The sequence below is a fragment of the Balaenoptera physalus genome (assembly GCF_965194825.1).
Source record: "Balaenoptera physalus genome assembly, chromosome: 10".
In the NCBI taxonomy this organism is placed as follows: Eukaryota; Metazoa; Chordata; class Mammalia; order Artiodactyla; family Balaenopteridae; genus Balaenoptera; species Balaenoptera physalus.
The window spans coordinates 90911564-90930248 of NC_138889.1; the positions used below are offsets into that span (position 1 = coordinate 90911564).

Sequence of the window (18685 nt, forward strand, 5' to 3'; positions counted from 1 at the left end):
TTATCCAGGTCACCCAGTTAATAAATTGTAGAGGCTGGATTTGAACCCAGGTTTGTCAGATTTCAATACCAGGATGTTTTCATACAGTAAAGCCGTATGTAATGTGAGGTGTCAGTATCCTCAGCTGACACTTGCTTATAGTTTCTGTGTCTCCCAGCAACAGTACCTCTCAGGGGGCTGGTTCATTTGCTCATTCATCAAATATCTGTGGAATTCCTGCACTATACCAAGCTCTGGGGATGCACCTGAGAACAAGATAGACATAGTCCCTGACCTTATGGACCTCATAAAAACAATAAGAAATAATTCTGTAGTGATTTATTGAGGTAGATTGTGATATGACAACAAAGGAGGTGAGGAGGACACTCTATGGGGTGATGTGACCTGATCATGGGGGAGGGGAAGGAGGGCCTTTCTGAGCAAAGGAAGTTTAGACAATAAAGGGTGTGCAGGTTTGAGCCTGGAGAAGTGAGTGGGAAGTATTTCACACAGAGGGCACAGCATGTGCAAAGGTCCTGGGGCAGGAAGGAGTGGGTGGTATTAGAGGAAATGAAGGAAAGTCAGTGAGCTGGCGTGCAGAGTGAAGGGAGGTGAGAGTGTGAGGTTGGGGTTTGGGGATTTATTCTAAGACCTGTGGGGAGCCTTTGAAGTCATTGAAGCAACATCGGCCGTAAGCAACACAGGCACTGGGCTATTGGGTTCTTGTCCTAAGCAGCACCTCCATTTCCTTCTCTGTAAGATGGGGATGGCGATGGCACACAGGGCTTTCCAAACATTTTGAATGTTACAGACAGTAGGAAATACTGGTACATTTAGACTCAGTACGAGTACATGTGTAATATACACGCTTCTCCCAAATGCAGTGCACTCTGATATTTTCTGTTCTAATCTATATCATTAAAGGTTTTTGGACAAGATCCCCTAAATTTATTTTAGAAACACCGAGATAATACATGTCAAGTGCCTGCACCTTACTTCGCTCTCAGCGAATGTGCTATCATTCTCCACTCTCATCATTATAAAGATCTCTCTGGCCACAGTTAGAGAATGGATGGGTGAAGTTGAATGACAGTATCTAAATCCTGAGGCTGCTTAAGGACGTTGCCTCTTCATTTCTGTGTTTGTGTCCCAGGGAAGGAGCTCCACGCTGGGCTTCCTGCCTGCAAGGTCTCCTGGGCGGGGTGGGGTGGGGGGGCGGATGTGTCAGATGGACTTTCTGTCTAGTTTCCCTGGGAACTGGTTTCTCCTTGTTTTCCATTTTCTGCGCGGCCACATCAGACTGAGTACCCAGTTTTCTTTGACTTCTTTGTTATTTACACTCAGAGTGGCTTTTTCCTGGAAGCTTCAGAGTCATTATAAGCCACCCACTTCTTTATTTTAAGTTGTGCCATGGTCCTACTTCCCTTTTCAGAGTTGAGTGTTGGAGCCTTAGTAGAATTCATTTGCATTTTCCACTGAGTGTACCACCTTCTGCCCACTGGCCTGGCCTGTAAGCTGCACCCCCCTCCCCGTGCCCTGGCCCTGGAAGCTGGGAGGAGAAGGCGAGAAACCACATTCTTTTTCTCCAAGAAACACATTCTGGATCATGTGTGCAGAGGTTTCCAAAGAGACCCCTGTGCAGTGAGCCTGGGAGAGCAAGGCCGGTGACAGCACCCAGTAACCCTCTAACTGCCTCACGCTTCATGGACACAGGACCCTGGCTTTCCAGATTACTGAAGTGAATGCTTCCAGCACCCAAAACTTAACCCCTTAAACCATCTTAGAAGCACATTTTTCTAAATGTTAACCTCATCGGTCCTTCACAAGGGAATATCTACTGAGACGCTGTGGCTTCTGTAACTCAGAGACTTTAGGCAAAGAAGGTTTTGTGGTGGTGACAATGATGATGGTGGTGGTTGTAGCTGAAGTGTGTCCCCCCCAAATTCATATGTTGAGACCTAGCCCCTAGTACCTTCGAATATGACTGTATTTGGAGATGGGGCCTTTACAGAGGTGATTGAGTTAAAATGAGCTTGTTAGAGTGGGCCCTAATCCAATCTGACTGGTGTCCTCATAAGAAGAGAAGATTTGGACACACAAAGAGACACCAGGGGATGCACATACACAGAGGAAAGGCCACGTGAGGACACCGGGAGAAGGTGGCCATCTGCAAGCCAAGGAGAGAGGCCTCAGGAGAAACCAACCTTGCTGATGCCTTGATCTTGAACGTGTATCTCCTGAACTGCAAGAAAATAAATTTATGTTGCTTTAACCATCCCGTCTGTGGTATTTGGTTATAGCAGACTGAGCAGGCTAATACAGCAGTGATGGTGGCAGTAATAAAAATAAACAATAGGTAGCATGTATCAAGCACTTGGTGCATACCAAGACTATTTTAAGCCTTACTTGAATCATCTCATCCAGCCCCCACCAATCCTAAATCGCCTGCCTTGGCTGGAAGTGGTGACATGGGGCCTGGCTCCGGCCCCTTTGCTCTGAACCTCCACTGCACCTGTGGTAGCACCTGCATAGTTCCAGGAGCCATGCCAAGCACCTCGTAGATAATCTTTCTCATCAGCACCACAACTCTCCAAGTTCCCATGTTTTAGAGGTAGAGACTGCAGTTTAGAGTGGTCCAGGGACACAGAGTGAGTATATTCTCTTTCTGTTGGCTGCACTAACAAATTCCCACAACCTTGGTGGCTTCAAACATCAGAACTGTATTCTCTCACAGTTCTGGAGTCAAAAGTCCAGAATCAATGTGTCACAGGGTCACACTCCTTCCAGAGGCTCTAGGGGTGAATCTCTTTTTCTCTTTTTCCCCGTATACCCACTTCTAGCTGCATTGGGAGAATCTATTTCTTTCCTCTCTCAGCTTCCTCTGTTGGCTGCCAGCATTCCTTGGCTTGTGGCTGTATCTCTCCAGTCTCTGACTCCATCTTCACATCTTCTCTGTGTGTATCTGTGTCTTCTCCTCTTCTGTCTCCAGTCTCCTGCGTCCCTCTTATCAGGATACATGTCATTGTATTTATGGGCCCACCTGGATAATCCGGGCTAAGCTTCTCTCAAGGTCCTTGACCTAATCACACCTTTTGCCACCCGAGGTAATAGTCACAGGTTCTAAGAACTAAAAAGTGAATATATCTTTGGGGGCCGGTTTTTCTGCCTCATACAGTCAGTGAGTGGCAGAATGAGCATTGATGCCAGGGTTTGTCTGATTCCAAAGCTTCTAGTGACCCCTCCTCCTTCAGAACTACAGACATTCGCATTAATTTTAATGGTATGTTAACTCTTCCATTTAGGGGGTACCATACTTGATTTAACCTGTCCCCTTTGGGTGGATATTTCGGTAGTTTCCAGTTTTTCGTTACTGCAAGGAATGAGCATATCTGCCAGTCTTTGGGGACATGTGACTGTGTCTGTAGGGTGCATTCTTAGAAGTGGAACTGCTGGGCCAAAGGGCTGGTAATTCTTAGCTTGCTTCACTCTGTGACCAACACCCGCCCCCGCTGCAGCCCGGAAAGAACGCTGCAGGAAAGGAGTTGAGAGGCATCATGCCTCAATAAATAGCATCGTGAGTTACCAAAGGCCCTAATGCGCTGTGACCACCATGGGAGGTCAGAGGCCTGGCCTGCTCCCAAGTGGAGTATTTTCCAGATGCTTGTGAGGTCGCCATAAGCTAGAGGAAGTGTTGCTCTGTGTCTACGGCTGTCATTGCTTGGAGATTTAGAAAGAACAGCAAGTTATTTTATTTATTTAACAAGCACTTACGAAGCATTTGCTCTTTGCCATGTGCTGTCCTCTCTAAGTGCTTTACAAATATGTACTCATTTTATCCTCATTCAACCCTGAGGTTGTCGTGCTAGCAAGCTCATGTCGTGCAGGGGGAAATGGAGCCTCAGAGAGGTCAAGAAACTTGCCAGGGTCGCGCAGGGAGTAAGGGGTGGGGTGTCTAACTAAGGCAGTCACGCTTTCTCTTTTCATTTTCTCTCCTCGTTCTCCTCTTGTCGGCACCAAACGTGGTCTTAGAGTTCCTTATGCCTGTTCCTTATGCCTTATCTCCTGGGCGTGAGATTTGAACTTTGATAAGAAATCTTGTGACTAGATGTTCCTGACTAACTTGGTAGCTTCGATGCTGATTTTCTGGCTGCGTTTGGTAGCCTGGCAAAGTGGGAATGAGCTGTAGAATTAGGCCATTTGTCAGCCGGCGATTTGCCGCTTATTAGCTGTGTGACTTAACTGGCCGGTTCCTTAACTTCTCTGATCTTCAGATGGGGTTTTATGAGGATTAAGTTTCCCTACCGTGACAGTGCTTGTCATCACGTCAGGCAGGCAGTGGTGCCTTATTAGCTGCTGTCCTGTCCTTCTTTTTTATCTTGAGCACTGCGCTTAGGCTTGAGGTAACAGAGGTAAGTCCCCATGCCCATCTTCAAGGAGTTTACAGATGGCCTAGGTGGGAGTCAGGGAACCTGAGTTCTAGCCAGTCCTGGCTCTCTCCTACCTCAGACACATCGGATGTTTCCCTGCTCCTCTGGGCCTCACTTTTGTCACCTGTAAATGGGGGCCTGGACTGGCTTCACACCAAAGCCCCATCCGTCTCGTCACTTTCTGATCTGTCCTATCTAGGTCAGGACAAGCCCACGTCTGAGGAGCCGGCACCGTAGCAGGTGGATGCAGGGTGTGTCAGCTTTTCCCTTTAGACCACTCTTGCCACCACGCCCAGCAGCTTCCTCTGCGTGCTCTGGGGCGTCCTCTTGGCTCCGTCCACAAGTGAGAATGGTAGAGACCCAGACAGCTTTGGCTTGTCTGTATCTGAGGGTGGCATGGGTCTGCCCATGCGTCTTGCTGGACGCACACACGGCTTGGAGCAGGAGTCCTGGTGGGGGGCGCTAACTGAGAAGTCGGGCGGGGCCGGGGTGGGGACAGGAGCCCACCCTGGGATCCTCCGTGTCGCCCGGCCTCCTGGAGAAGTGGTGTTTCAGCAGGAAGCCGGAAGCTGAACACCTGATCGATCCGTTCTGCTCACCTTTCTACTTCCCTGTACAAGTGCCCCTGAGTGGGCGGCAACTGCATCACCTGGAGTTTAGGATGCTCATAAAAGGAGTTAATAGCCCGTAATTACACAGATGAATTGCACTTAGCAGGCCCATTTAAAGAAGGGCGGTGAAACAGAGCCTCTCTTAGTAGTGTGACCTTTACCGGGCAAATCAAATCCCAAAGCTAGCTAGTTTCAGGCTTCCCAAGGGGCTTCTGGGGGTTGTATGACTTCCTTGCCTCACTCATTGATTTGCACAGATCTTTCCACCTTCCAGGGTCACTTGTGGAAGTATTGAGACCCTCTGAAACTGAGCGGGCTTGTTACAACTTCCCCAGCATTTACTGGTAAAGTTTAGTCACTATTTGCTCAGTCTGAGAATGGGTCGAAGGGCAGGAGATTGTAAAAGAAAATGGGACACAAGTCTGCTTTCCTTTAAAAAAATGTGAGAGGTGGGCCGAGTCATTGCTTTTTTGGCTCCTGGCTTTACAAGTTCACTGTCACTGTGCCCATTGTCTGCAGACAGTGTTAGCAGCACCCGCACCCTCTGGATGGACGGCCTCAGTGCCCGTCTAGCAGCCTCACTCCCCTTCTGACCAGAGCAGCGTGTTTCCTTAGAAGGAGGCACCTCGGTTCCTCCTTCTCCTGACGCTGCAGCTGGCCCTGCAAAACTTACTGCTCCTGCCAACCTGAAGGTTGGCATTTATGGCTGGAAAGTCGTCTTCTTTCAGCATTGTTTTCGGGGTCATAGCAGAGTAAGCTGGTGAGAGAGGTGCCAGTGAGAATACTTCTGGGCTAAACCTTAAAGCCTTGGAAGGAAAAAGTAACTATGACCTTTGGTGGTTTCCTTCTGTCCTTCACTCTGACCAGTTTCAAAACTCACTTTAAGTCGTCAGTTTGGACTTGAGGCTCACTAAAGATTAAAAGACTGAAATGACAGGTTCAAAAGTGCCGAGGAAAGAAAGAGGTGAGTCTTGAACAGAGACAGCTGATGCTTGAGAGCCTTGGGTCTGCTGTTCTGCTGGGCATGTCACACCATCTCATTTCCTGTCTCATCAGTCCTGGGAAGTTGGCAGTGCTAACAGGTGTGGACTCTCAGACTTAATGAGCTCAAAGTCACACAACTTGGGAGTGGCCTTGTTAAGACTCAAACCCAGATTCACTCAAAGTCACTGCCATTAACCACGAAGCCTTAAAGGTTTCCAGGAGACAGTATCCTTGAACCCAACCAACCCTTCAGTGTAGATTTGATTTAGACAAGCAGAGAGGAAGAGGGAGGGGGTTCTGGGCAAGGGAAACGGTAGATACAATCAAAAGCCTGGGAGGGAGTCAGCCTGGCATGGAGCATTGCCGGCCAGTTGTAAGCTCCATGGGGCAGGGACCACATTCTCCAGGGCCACCATTGTATCCCCAGTACCTGAGTGCCTGGAGCATAGTAGGTGCTCAATAAATATTTATTGTGTGAACAAATACATGACCAGTCATCTTCCCATACACCATGAGCCTCTGGAGGGCAGGGACTAGGTCTTAGAAATCTTTGGATGCTCCACAGCTCACATGGGTAATAAATAGTAAGCAATAAATATGTTCTGATGGAATGAACAGCAGGTAAGAGGGGGTGAGGAGATGAGCCTGAGTGAAATGGCACTGACGCTTTGGGAAATACTGAGCGATACGCATGGGCTGCCGTGGTCAGGGCGTGTCACGGACGGTCTTCAGTGCCAGGACAAGGAGCTCTTGTGTTCTCCATTTTTAAAAAAACCATCTCTTAACGCACAGCATCGTGGGGTCTACAGAAACCCAGCCAGCACCCGAACTCTGATGAGCGTGCATGGGAACCACAGTCAAGTACAGCTTAGAAATCACTTTTCTGTAGGACTGGCCTCAACCCACTGTCACTGGCTTCCCATTTTGGGAAGTGACCACACTGTTATAACTAACAAGAGGCCTGTAAACACTTGTGAATGGGACCCTGCAGGGTATAGATAGTGCTGTGGGGTCCTGGAATTGTTTTTAGGATAGTTTGGCCAGGAAGCCCCAGCCAACTTCCTCCAAGATGGGGTCTGCTCAGCCTAGGCGTTTTTCAACAAAAGCTGCCCTCTCTTTTCAGGTGTTGGCTAACGTTGTGGTTTTGAGAAAGCCTGAGGGCCAGAAAGCAGTCCTGGGAGAAGCCCTCTGGGTGGGCAGTCGGAACCTTCAGGTCCAGAGGAGAAGCCGTCCCCTCACCTGGACTTATGACCCGTGGCTTCGCCCCCAGCCTGCCTGTCGAGTTCCCCAAGATGGGCTCTTTCCGCAGGCCCAGACCGCGCTTCATGAGCTCCCCGGCGCTCAGCGACCTGCCCCGCTTCCAGGCAGCCCGCCAGGCTCTGCAGCTGAGCTCCAACTCGGCCTGGAACAGGTACAGGAGGCACGGGCGGGCAGAGGGGCACCGCCAGCACCAGAGCAGGGCCAGCGGCTGGCTGAGCTTCAGCATCTCCTGAGATCTCAGCTCCAGAAGGTCGTGAGTATAGGGGTGATTGATGAAGAGAGTGCTTTTCCTTACAGCAACTGTATCCGTTAGCTTTCCTTTTTTTAAAAATATTTTTTTTCTTTTTTTATTGAAGTATAGTTGATTTACAAAGTTGTGTTAGTTTCAGGTGCACAGCATAGTGATTCAGTTATTTTTTTTCTGATTGTGTTCCATTATAGGTTATTCCAAGATATTGAATATAGTTCCCTGTGCTATACAGTAAATCCTTGTTGCTTATTTATTTTATGTATAGGAGTTTGTGAATCCCATACTCCTAATTTGTCCCTCTCCCCCTCCCTCTCCCCAGCTTTCCTTGTTTTAGTAGAGGGAAAGCGGACCACTGGGGGCCTCTGGGCTCTCAGAGTCGGTTAACCAGCCCGGGACAGTTGGATGTGAACTTACAGTTACCGTTCATGCCCATCAGTCACACGCCAATTGTAAGAGGACCCGGGGGTGCGAACATATAAGTAACCTTAAGTCACCTGTTACCTATTTGGAGAGCTAAGACAGCATCTGTGAAAAGCTAACTAAGCAGCGTAAACCAGGGGTGACCCATACCTGGGAGCCACAGGTGGCTGGGAGAGGAGACACTTAGCCTTTGTAAGGCGCCCAGCTGAACTTTTGTGCACCCAGCACTGAGTAGAGACTGAATCTGTTCTATGTCTCGCCCTTCTCTGAGCTGTTTTTCAAATCTGTGTGGTTCCTCTTTGGATAAATCAATGCATCATTATTTTAAAGCATTATGGAATTCTTTGTCATTTGGATCATTATGGATTTTTTCAATGAATGCCCAACCCTTATGATGGGGAGGGAGGGGGTGTCCGAAATGTTTTGACGTTAAATGGGGGCTTGTTCATTTAAAAAGGCCTGGAACCCTTGGTAAAGACAAGCTTGTGATTAACTCCTTGCTGAAATGTTGGGCTGGGGTCCAGAGAACGTGGAGTCAAGACTTACCTGGGCCCCTCAACGGATTAACTCTTCTGCCTAGACAGTGGCAGGAGTGGGAGTGGAAGGGGAAGTGAGGCCAGCCCCGCTGGAGTTCTTCCCAGAGGGTACTATTAAAAGGCAAGGACATTTAAAATCCATATTTGAACAATTTTTTAAATTAAAAATTAAAAAAAGGCAAGGAATTATTCTTTCCTATTGGCCCTGGGTGTCCAGGCTGCCCTGTGAAGACAGGTCTCCTAAGTGAAAGAACCCCAGACCTGGGTCAGCTCCTGCTTGCAGGTAATGCCACTGGGGATTCTTTCAGGCCCAGCGGTGGTGGCCACGCACTTTCCTGAGAGCAGATCCCACTGCCTGCCCTTCATTAAGGCTGCTCCCCAGCAGGGCTGCCAGCTTGTGAGAAAGTGCGGGGGGGAGAGGGCCTACTTTTGGGTCTTCCTGGCCTCAGTCTCCCTTCCTCTCCAAGGACCCTCAGATGGAAGTGACGGATAGAAAACGTGGCCGTGTTTGTGCCACAGGCTTCCCGGCCCTTCCACCCACCTTCAGCTCTGAGCTGCTTGTGGAAATGGCCCCGGGGAGACAGATCCACTCACCAGGGGTCGTTTCTATTTCTCTGCAGTGTCCAGACTGCCGTGATCAATGTCTTTAAAGGGGGCGGCTTGCAAAGCAATGAGCTCTACACACTGAACGAAAACATCAGGTATGTGGCTGGCCAGGCCAGGACCCTCCCACCATGGGCCTGAGCTGGGGTGGAAGGGGCTACCCCACCCCCAGGAGCTTTACCTTAAGTTCTGTTTTCTGCTTGGTTCCTATGGCTGCTTCTGTTGGCTTTAATGAGACTCTTGTAACCGTTAAGTTCTGGGGCCCTGATCTGTCTAGACTTCTGCTCCAGAGAGGGCTCGTCCATTTGTCCATGTATATAATGTATGTTTGGGTCACTGGGGTGCAGGGGGTAGAGGGTTGACATCTGGTAGCTGCCATTTATTCTGTAAACATTTCTTGTGCCCCGCTTGATTATTAGGTGCCGTATTAGGCAAGGATGGCCTAGCAGTTAGTAGCAGACTGCTTAGGATTTTGTTACTATTCTTCCTTTTACTAAGTAGCTTGCCAACTTCTTTGTGCCTTGGTTTCCTCTTCTGTGAAACAGAGATAGGAAATGCACCTACTTCCAATGCACAAGATTCTTGTGAGTTATTGAGTTACTACATAAATAGTCTGTAAGAACAGGGTTGGAACACACCAAGTATTTGGTACTTGGAGCTCTTATCATCATCCTTACTGTCATTGCTGTTAGGTTTTGGTGATGAAACCCTCAATAAGACATGGTCCTTGAGGAGTTTAATGTCTTCGAGAATCTTCCCAGTAGTGTCCGCTACTTGTTCATTCATTCGTCAAATATATGAGTGCCTCCCTATTAGCCAGGCACTGGAAAGAACAATGAGCAAAGACGGATGTGGCCCCTGCTCTCCTGCAATTTATATTCAGTTGAGGAGATAATCATTAGTCAACTGATCACACACGTAAAATGTAATAATGCACCTGTGACGGCTACTACAACACAGCTGATGTGATGAAAGTGTATGTTAGTAGGACTTCATCTTGCCAAGGAGGCCAGGAATGGCGATGTGACACTTGTGCTGTCATCCGAAGGATCGGTGGGAATTAACTAGATGAAGAGGGCTCCAGGTGGGGGCGACTGCACGTGCAAAGGTCCAGTGGTAGCAATGAGCAAGGAACTGAAAGAAGGCCCACATGCGCAGAGTACTGGAGGTTGGGTGGTAGTGTGGTTGGGTTTGTGTTTTGGTGAAATGAGGGCAGAGAGGCAAGCAGGGCCCAGAGCCCCAAGGTCTCCCGGGACAGGAGGTTGAACATCAGGTCTTTTAATGCCCTGGTGTTCATTCCTCTTGGGTGTGTTAAGTGCAGAACATCAAGGGTGAAGACCCAACCCTGGAATGGGCAGAACGTTAAACAAGGCCATTATTCAGGTCTTGTTTACATTTAGTTAAGACCTGTGTTAAGGGGCAGTGAGGTGTTTTAAGAGCTCTGCTTTCATTAAAACCTTTAGAGCTCGGAAGAAAACAGAGTTGTGTTAAATTTCTAGCCAGGCACTTGAATTTCACCTAATAATTACACAAATATGGAAAAAGACAATAGAGATCATCTCACCCAAGCCCTCCTTTTACAGAGGAGGAAACTGAGGCCCTGAGATGTTGAGTGACAAGGACAAAGCTGGGTCGGCCAACCTCCCAGCTTGCAAGAGCTGAATCTTACTCCAAGAACTAAGATCTCGGTCTCTTCCGTGAACGTTCCTTAGCTCACAATAGACGTATAAATAAATAAAACGGTGACTCAGGAACATGCTAATTGTTCCTCACATCAGGGGACTGATCCTGAAATTGTACTTAAAACCTTTGTGGGCAGCTAGGAAAAATACAGGCCACGCTAGATTTCAACAGCCCTGTTAACCCCGGGCTGCTCACTCAGAAGTCCGCAGGTACCCAGCAGGTCTAAGTGGGTGAAGCCAGCCTGGAGAGTGGAGATGAGAGCTCACCCTCTGTCCAAGGGGATCCCTCCCGCCCGGAACAATGCAGGTCCAGTGACATACCATCTTATTTCTCAAGAAGAACCAGAAATTGAGATTTTTATGTGAAATTTTCTGTCTTTTAAATGTTGATAAGTAATCCAAATGTCCCCAAACATTGGTACAGGCCAAACAAAACACATCTGTGGGCTGAATTTGACCAACGGGCTGCCCATTTATGAGATCAGCCATAGCATACATGGGGCGGCATCGCTGATGGGGTGTCGTGTCCCACATTCTAGCGCTAAGGACACCCAAGTGGGGGAGAAGGGAGCTGACTTGGATAGAGGTGCCAGGAAAAGTGCCAGGCACCTTTCACATACATCATATTCAACCCTCCTCACAGTCCTGAGAGACAATCATTGTTCTCAGTGCATAGTTTATCCACAAAATGATGGGCAAGAGAAACAAAATAGCTTGTCCAAGGTCACGCAGCTATGAACGATAGAGTCAGGATGTGAACCCCTGTCTGACGTAGACACCTATGTTAGTTTGCTCAGGCTGCCGAATGGTTTTTGTAACCATAGACTGGGAGACTTAAACGATAGATGTTTATTTCTCACTGTTCTGGAAACTGGGAAGTCCAAGGTCGAGGTGCTGGCAGATTGGGTTCCTGGTGAGAGCGCTCTTCCTGGCCGCCATCTTGCTGTGTCCTCGCACGGCCTCTTTGTGTACAGGACGGGGAGAGAGCAAGCTCTCTGGTGTCCCTTCATAAGAAGGGCTAATCCCAACATGAGTGTTGAGGGGGGGTCCTACCTTCATGACCTCATCAGAACCTAATTACTTCCCAAAGGCCCCATCTCCAAATAGTGTTACACTGTGGGTGTAGGGCTTCAACATATGAATTTGGGGGGTGAGGGGACACAATTCAGTCCCCAGTGGAATCTGTGCTCTTTGCACTATATCGTAGTGTCAGAGAGGGAGGTTCTAGGCTGGAAGAAGTGTTAAGCCAATGGTCTTGATCTTTCTTTCTGCCATTGTTCCTTTCCCAAGGCCTCCGGGACTCCATCTCTACCATGTGCTGTGATTCTTAACACCCCTCCAAGGATCACAGCACTCCTCCAACACTCCTTTCCAGTATTGGGTTTAGCGGGGGCTGTTGGATGTTCCTCTCTATGTTTTGAGCAATTTTCAGGCTAGTGAGAAACACATATGGTTGGGGTTTGAAACTAATTGCCCGGATGTGAATTGAACCCAGAATAACTCAAAGCTGTTGAAAACCAGAGCTTCGATGACCATGTCCTGGACCGTCTACCCTCTGTCCTTCTTTAGGATGGTGGTTAGAACGGAGATGGGCTTTCCCAGCACAGACACTCAGAGTATAACTGAGAACATGAAACACGTCCCAGGCATATGTATGACCTGGTCGTCCCAAGTTAAATAAAGTGAACCCACGTCTGCAAGAGCCAACATGGAAATAAACACAGCTGCCTTTATTTTAGTAATTAAAACACCAAAACAGACATACTACTCTCTGGTTACATTTAAATAGACAGGTTTTGGTTTTTCTTCACTCTCTTTTTTCTGTGAAAAGACCTGTTCGCAGAACACAACGGCAAACTCACCAGCGTTGAGGCCCGACCAGGTGGGGTGAGGGGCAGAGGCGGTAGGGATGAGGGAAGAAGATGCCAAAGGAGAGAAAGCTATTAATCTCAAGCCCATTTTTCAATCAATTATGACAGTTCTATGTGCAAGAAGATCCCTGCCAGATTCAAGAGAATAGTTTAACTTCTTAAGAGAGTAGCTTTTGGATTCAGAGAGACTAGGGCTCAAGATTAGGCCAGCTGTGTGACATGGGCAAGTTACTTCATTTATCGATCTCTGTTTTTTCTTTTATGAAACGGGGATAATAATGACATGAACCTCATAGTGGTTGGGAGGTCTAACATAATGCTAAAAATGTCATTATTACAAGATCCGGTGCCGAATAGATGTTAGCCATTATTATTCCTATTGTGAACATTGAGCAATAATAAAGTGATAAATGCTGGCTGAGTACCATGCGTGAGAGCACAGGGCAGTGTGATGAATTGCCCCATGAACAGTACTGTATACAAAGTTCTCTAGCTGTTTGGATGAGGTGAGCTGACTTTGAACTAGAGAGGTCCGGGACAGGCCCTTCCAAGAATGTGCTGGCCTGGAAGTGTGGGTGAGGCTAAGTTCTTACAAGGAGAGCCAGCTGTTTCTCCTTTCTGCAGAGGAAAGAACAAGAGGAAATGACTCTCTCAGTTCTTCATTCTACTCCAGCCAAACAGTAATAAACTTTGATGGATTATCCAAGTCCAATGGCAAAGCCTAAATCAGCTTTCCCCGGTCACACCAGCCAGCCCTGGCCATCTTTCTAACTGTGGAGTTAGTTAGTGAGTTCCCTGGGAAATGTGAATTCGTGTAAATACTAGTCAATGCAAAGGATGACCAGGAAGGTAAGTTTTATATAACTGGGTCCTGAAATGCAGTCGTTACAAACAATTGATCTTTTCTTCTAAGACGTGTCTCCATGTCTTGAAAATGAACTTCAGTTTAAACTTAAGCAGATAGACTTTGGGGTATCTCTGAGGAAGAGCTCTGGACTAAGGATGGTCAACTTCTAAAACACATTACTAGATCAAGAGAAGGATGAAGAGACCTTTTTTTTTTTTTGAAAAAAAGACTGGAAAGTGTCCAGCCATAGTTTGCATTTTTATTGAAATGAAAATTATTGGAGGTACAGAGGTAATGCCTTTCCATGCACTTGTGTCCACATTAATTAGCAACTTAAAGGATACAAGATGCTTGTGTATATTATGTGTTTTAGAAAACAAGAAGACTCCTTATATAGTGTTCCTCAAGCTAACAATGGAAATGTGGTTCTCACGCTACCCATTATTATTGCCAAGAACAGATATGCTTCTGAACACAACCCTGGAAGTGGTGGTCTAATCTCACTGGTATATTTATATAGCTGTTGAAAGAACATAACAGAGTATGCTATTGATACATTGTCCACACCCTATGGATGGAGCTACAAGTCCTTCACTATCGCCTTTGCTGTTAATTGCACATATTTCTGGATCACCAAATTTACACAAAGGTTTTTTACAAAAATAATAAATTAAACAGGTTAAAAATATAAGGACATTTATGATAACATGCATGGTAATTATGGTAAAATTAGCAGTCTGAAATTTCATGCTTTTTCTTAAATATTAATTTAAAAACAACTTTGCTCACAGTGAGCCAGTTTACCTCCTGATGCAGAAGCCAGGATATAGGATTTTTGTCATCTAACTCCACATGATCTTAACCCCATTTCTCATTAGCATTTATTTCCTCATTAGTTTTTTTTTTTTTGAATTTTATTTTATTTATTTTTTTATACAGCAGGTTCTCATTAGTCATCAATTTTATCCACATCAGTGTATACATGTCAGTCCCAATCGCCCAATTCATCCCACCCCCACCCCCACCCCCCACCACTTTCCCCTCTTGGTGTCCATACGTTTGTTCTCTACATCTGTGTCTCAATTTCTGCCCTGCAAACCAGTTCATCTGTACCGTTTTTCTAGGTTCCACATATATGCGTTAATATACGATATTTGTTTTTCTCTTTTTGACTTACTTCACTCTGTATGACAGTCTCTAGATCCATCCATGTCTCAACAAATGACCCAATTTCGTTCCTTTTTATGGCTGAGTAATATTCCATTGTATACATGTACCACATCTTCTTTATCCATTCATCTGTCGATGGGCATTTAGGTTGCTTCCATGACCTGGCTATTGTAAATAGTGCTGCAATGAACATTGGGGTACATGTGTCTTTTTGAATTATGGTTTTCTCTGGGTATATGCCCAGTAGTGGGATTGCTGGGTCATATGGTAGTTCTATTTTTAGTTTTTTAAGGAACCTCCATACAGTTCTCCATAGTGGCTGTATCAATTTACATTCCCACCAACAGTGCAAGAGGGTTCCCTTTTCTCCACACCCTCTCCAGCATATGTTGTTTGTAGATTTTCTGATGATGCCCATTCTAACTGGTGTGAGGTGATACCTCATTGTAGTTTTGATTTGCATTTCTCTAATAATTAGTGATGTTGAACAGCTTTTTATGTGCTTCTTGGTCATCTGTATGTCTTAGGTGGAGAAATGTCTATTTAGGTGCGGAGACCTTTTAAGAACAAATTCATCAGGAATGTCATACCTCAATCAAGTGGCCAATTTTCCCCAAATTAAAGTCAGGGCTCATGGTCTGTCAGTATGAAGACCATAAATCAGGATCTTTTCTATTGAAAATGACCCCTCAGAATAGACATATTCTAGTGAACTCCCTCGTCATCACAGTCTACAATTCTGCCTGCCCTGAGTGTCCGTCTGCACTGGTGTGGGCTGGACCTGAGTGTCTTCTTGGTTTAAATTCTCTACGGGGCATCGATGTGGTTTTGAACGCCCCTCTCCAGCCTCAATTCTAATGTGGCTGCATTTTGGCAGTGGGCACAAGTCTCTGTTAGAGGTTTGGGTTTCATGAGCTTTCCCAGGAACAAGAGTGGCCAAACTCTGACACAGAAGCATGCTCTTGCTAAACATGCCTTTCGGCAACTATTCCACTGATGAAAGAAAGTTAGGAAAGCATGAGAAAGCTATGATTTATTTGTACTGGTTCTTATAAGAACCCATGCAAGTAGTTTCTTAAAAGTGCTTTCACTTTTTGGTTGGCTGGTGGGAGTGGGGGGTACGTGTAGAGGGAGGGGTCATTGATGCTTTTCTTCATTTAATCAGTGAATATTTGTGGACTCTGCCAGGTACTGGGCCAGGTTCTGGGGCAGCCATTGAGGTGGGTTGTTCTTGCTTTTGGGGAACTTACGGCAGAGTGAGAGTTGGGACTGAATAGGCAGTTATCATAGGATGTTCTAAATGGGGTGGTGGCAGAACCCAGAGTGCTGGGGAGTGTGAGGGGCTGGGCACAGGATTAAATTTGGGAGAAAGCCATGCCTCCTTTGAAATCTGCAGGATGAGCAGGGCAAGTGAGGATATAAAAATCTTGCCACTACTCTCTCCATACCCTTTCACCCCTCCTTCTTCCTGGGGGGGATTTTTTTTTTTTTTTTCTCAGCAGAAATAAATGCTCAGAGATGAGGTTTCCGGAAACCAGAGATGAGTTATCTGCAGCTGGCCTGAGGCAGGAAACTCGCATTTTCCTTCTCTCTCCAACCACCCTGTTTCTGTTCTTGTTGGGAGGGAGGTGTCATGAAGGAAACCCCAGAGATTTTCAAGGAAAGAGGAGATTGCAAGAATCGAGCTTGGTCTCTGACAGGTCGGAGTTGAAACATCCTGGTTCTGAGTCAGTTGGCTGTCTGAGGCCCGGAAGGGAGCTCCACCTCAGATGCTTCCAGCTCCGTGAGGGTGTCTGTTGACTGTACTGGGACCCACAGCTGCGGGCAGAGCTGGGAGGGGAGGAGAGGAGAGGAGAGCCCGGATGGAGCCCACAGACTGGCAGAAGGGACCAGTCTGAGTCAAGATTCTATGAGGTAATAATAACAGTAGACGTCAGCAGAACATTTATTTAGTGCATGCCAGGCTCTGTGTGTTAACTCTTGTAAAACTCACCACGCCCCTGTGAGCCGGGTGCCACTGTATCCCTATCTTACAGATGAGGAAATAGAGGCACAGAGGACTGGAATAACTTGCCCAGAGTCGCAGAGCTAGTTAGTAGCTGACCTGGGACTTGAACTTGAGCCTCCCGTGTTCCTCAACACACAGTAAGTGGGCTGCAAGAGGTACATGCCTGGCATTGTCCAGATTTAGGCCTGATGCTCCTGGATGTAGATTCATGAGCAGATCATCAAATGAGTGGGGCACTGTCTTCTGAGGACCCTCGTTTGGGAGGCCTGCGGGCGGGATCTTCTCTTTTCGGCCCAGGCCGCTCTGCCTGGCCGTGTGTTGATACCTTGTGTCTGCTCTAGTTGAGAAACAAACTCATCTTTGGGGGCAGGAAGCAGAGTTGAAGGGAAGTAGCGAATCAGAAACCTCCAGGGTTGGCCCATGAGGGGGTTGGCCTGCACAGTGTTTGGAAATATGGACATCCCACCTAAAGATCCAGGCCTCTCTGGAAGGTTTACATCGGGCAACGCTGCATGTGGAAGTGGTCAGTGGGAGCGAGGCCTGGCTGCTGGCTTCGGTGGAGTTTGCTGCAGCCCCACTGTCTGTGCCCGTCTGCTTGCCTCACTCACCTTACCTGCCTGCCCCTGTGGGGATGGGGGTAGCACTGCCTGATGTTCAGGTGGGCCTCTGTTTGAGTTGGGATCTGCCTGTGTGTGGCCTCAGGGAAGGCTCTGAGCATCAGTTGCCTCATCTGCAAAATAAATTCCTACCTTAGAGGCTACCGGAGAATTCAAGATGCTTTGTGCCATCCGCTTAGCATAGTACATGCGACATAATTAGGAACTCTGGAAATGCTTTTTGTTGGTTTTCTCCATCTTTTTCACTGTCCCCACTGCCACCCGCTGGGGTGCAGAAAACAGAGAGGTGTGAGAATCCTAGAATTTCATCTGAGTTATGCACACAACCTCCGATGGGCCCCCATAGAATGGGCCAGCAGAGGAAAGGGATGTTTCCCTGTGTTACTGCTTAAAAGACGCCACCTCCTTGAAACGTGTCCTATTGCAGAAGCGAGGTGGGTGATCTCAGGAGGATTTAATGATCAGATTGGACAGGCACTGACTGATGAGCTATAGCGTCAGGCACAGGACCCTGAGGCCCCCTGCTGTTCCTAGACCATGAGGACATCTGGCTAGATCCCACCAAAGGGCCTGGGTACTTGCGGCAGCCCCTGATTGCCAAATGGCACAGAAATACTTCGCAGCTGATATGGTTTCCCCACTCCTGCTGGCTAAACTTTAGCCCTGTGGCACCTGTCTCCAAGCTGTTTCATTATCCTTTGGGATTTTGCTGCCTTGGGGCTTTCCCTGTGCACAAGAGAGATTGTGGCTCGCATCTAAGGTGATTTCTCTACATCATTTCTGCCACTCCATTCCCTGCCTGCCATCTGGTCCTCCCTGTACCTCGTAACCAGCTAGAATCCAGCTTGGGCTGTGCCTCGTTTACCTTCAAGCCCACAGAAGTGGGAAGTTGAGTTGACAAGATGGTGCGGGGTGAGATGACGGTCTGTGTAATAACAGGAAATCCTGTCATCTGGGGTGGTGTCTCACCCAGTCAGCCTGGAGGAAAAGGGGGTGAGATAGTACAGATCGGCCTGTGAGTGGTTCCGCATTTCTCCTTATTACCGCCCTTTTGGCTTCTGACTGAACTTCATGCCCCATTTCCCTTTTGGGTTGAGTCCCACATAAGCATTCACTTCCCATTACTCTCAGGTCCCCACTTCCTTCTCTTTCTAGCTCAATGGCTGATGGTGGTGATGGTGGTGATGATGGTGGTGGTGATGATGGTGGTGGTGGTGGTGATGGTTATGGTGGTAGTGGTGGTGATGGTGGTGGTGGTGATGGTGGTGGTGGTGGTGGTGATGGTGGTGGTGGTAGTGATGGTGGTGGTGGTGGTGGTGATGGTGGTGGTGGTGATGATGGTGGTGGTGGTGATGGTGGTGGTGGTGGTGATGGTGATGATGGTGGTGATGGTGGTGGTGGTGGTGGTGGTGATGGTGGT

General features: G+C 47.5%; 1 protein-coding gene across 9 annotated transcripts in view; it reads left to right on the forward strand.

The window, feature by feature from the left end:
- The window catches only part of PRR5L (proline rich 5 like), a 126911-nt gene that overhangs the window by 67197 nt on the left and 41029 nt on the right, over positions 1 to 18685 (forward strand). For 6 of the 9 annotated variants that reach the window (XM_082410556.1, XM_082410560.1, XM_082410555.1 and 3 more), the window contains 2 exons: positions 7125 to 7412; positions 9088 to 9168. In XM_082410556.1, the coding sequence (XP_082266682.1) occupies positions 7249 to 7412; positions 9088 to 9168 (245 nt within the window). In that variant the 5' untranslated portion in view covers positions 7125 to 7248. The remainder of the gene's footprint in view (positions 1 to 7124; positions 7413 to 9087; positions 9169 to 18685) is intronic. The other 3 variants (XM_082410559.1, XM_082410558.1, XM_082410557.1) reach the window with 1 other exon arrangement.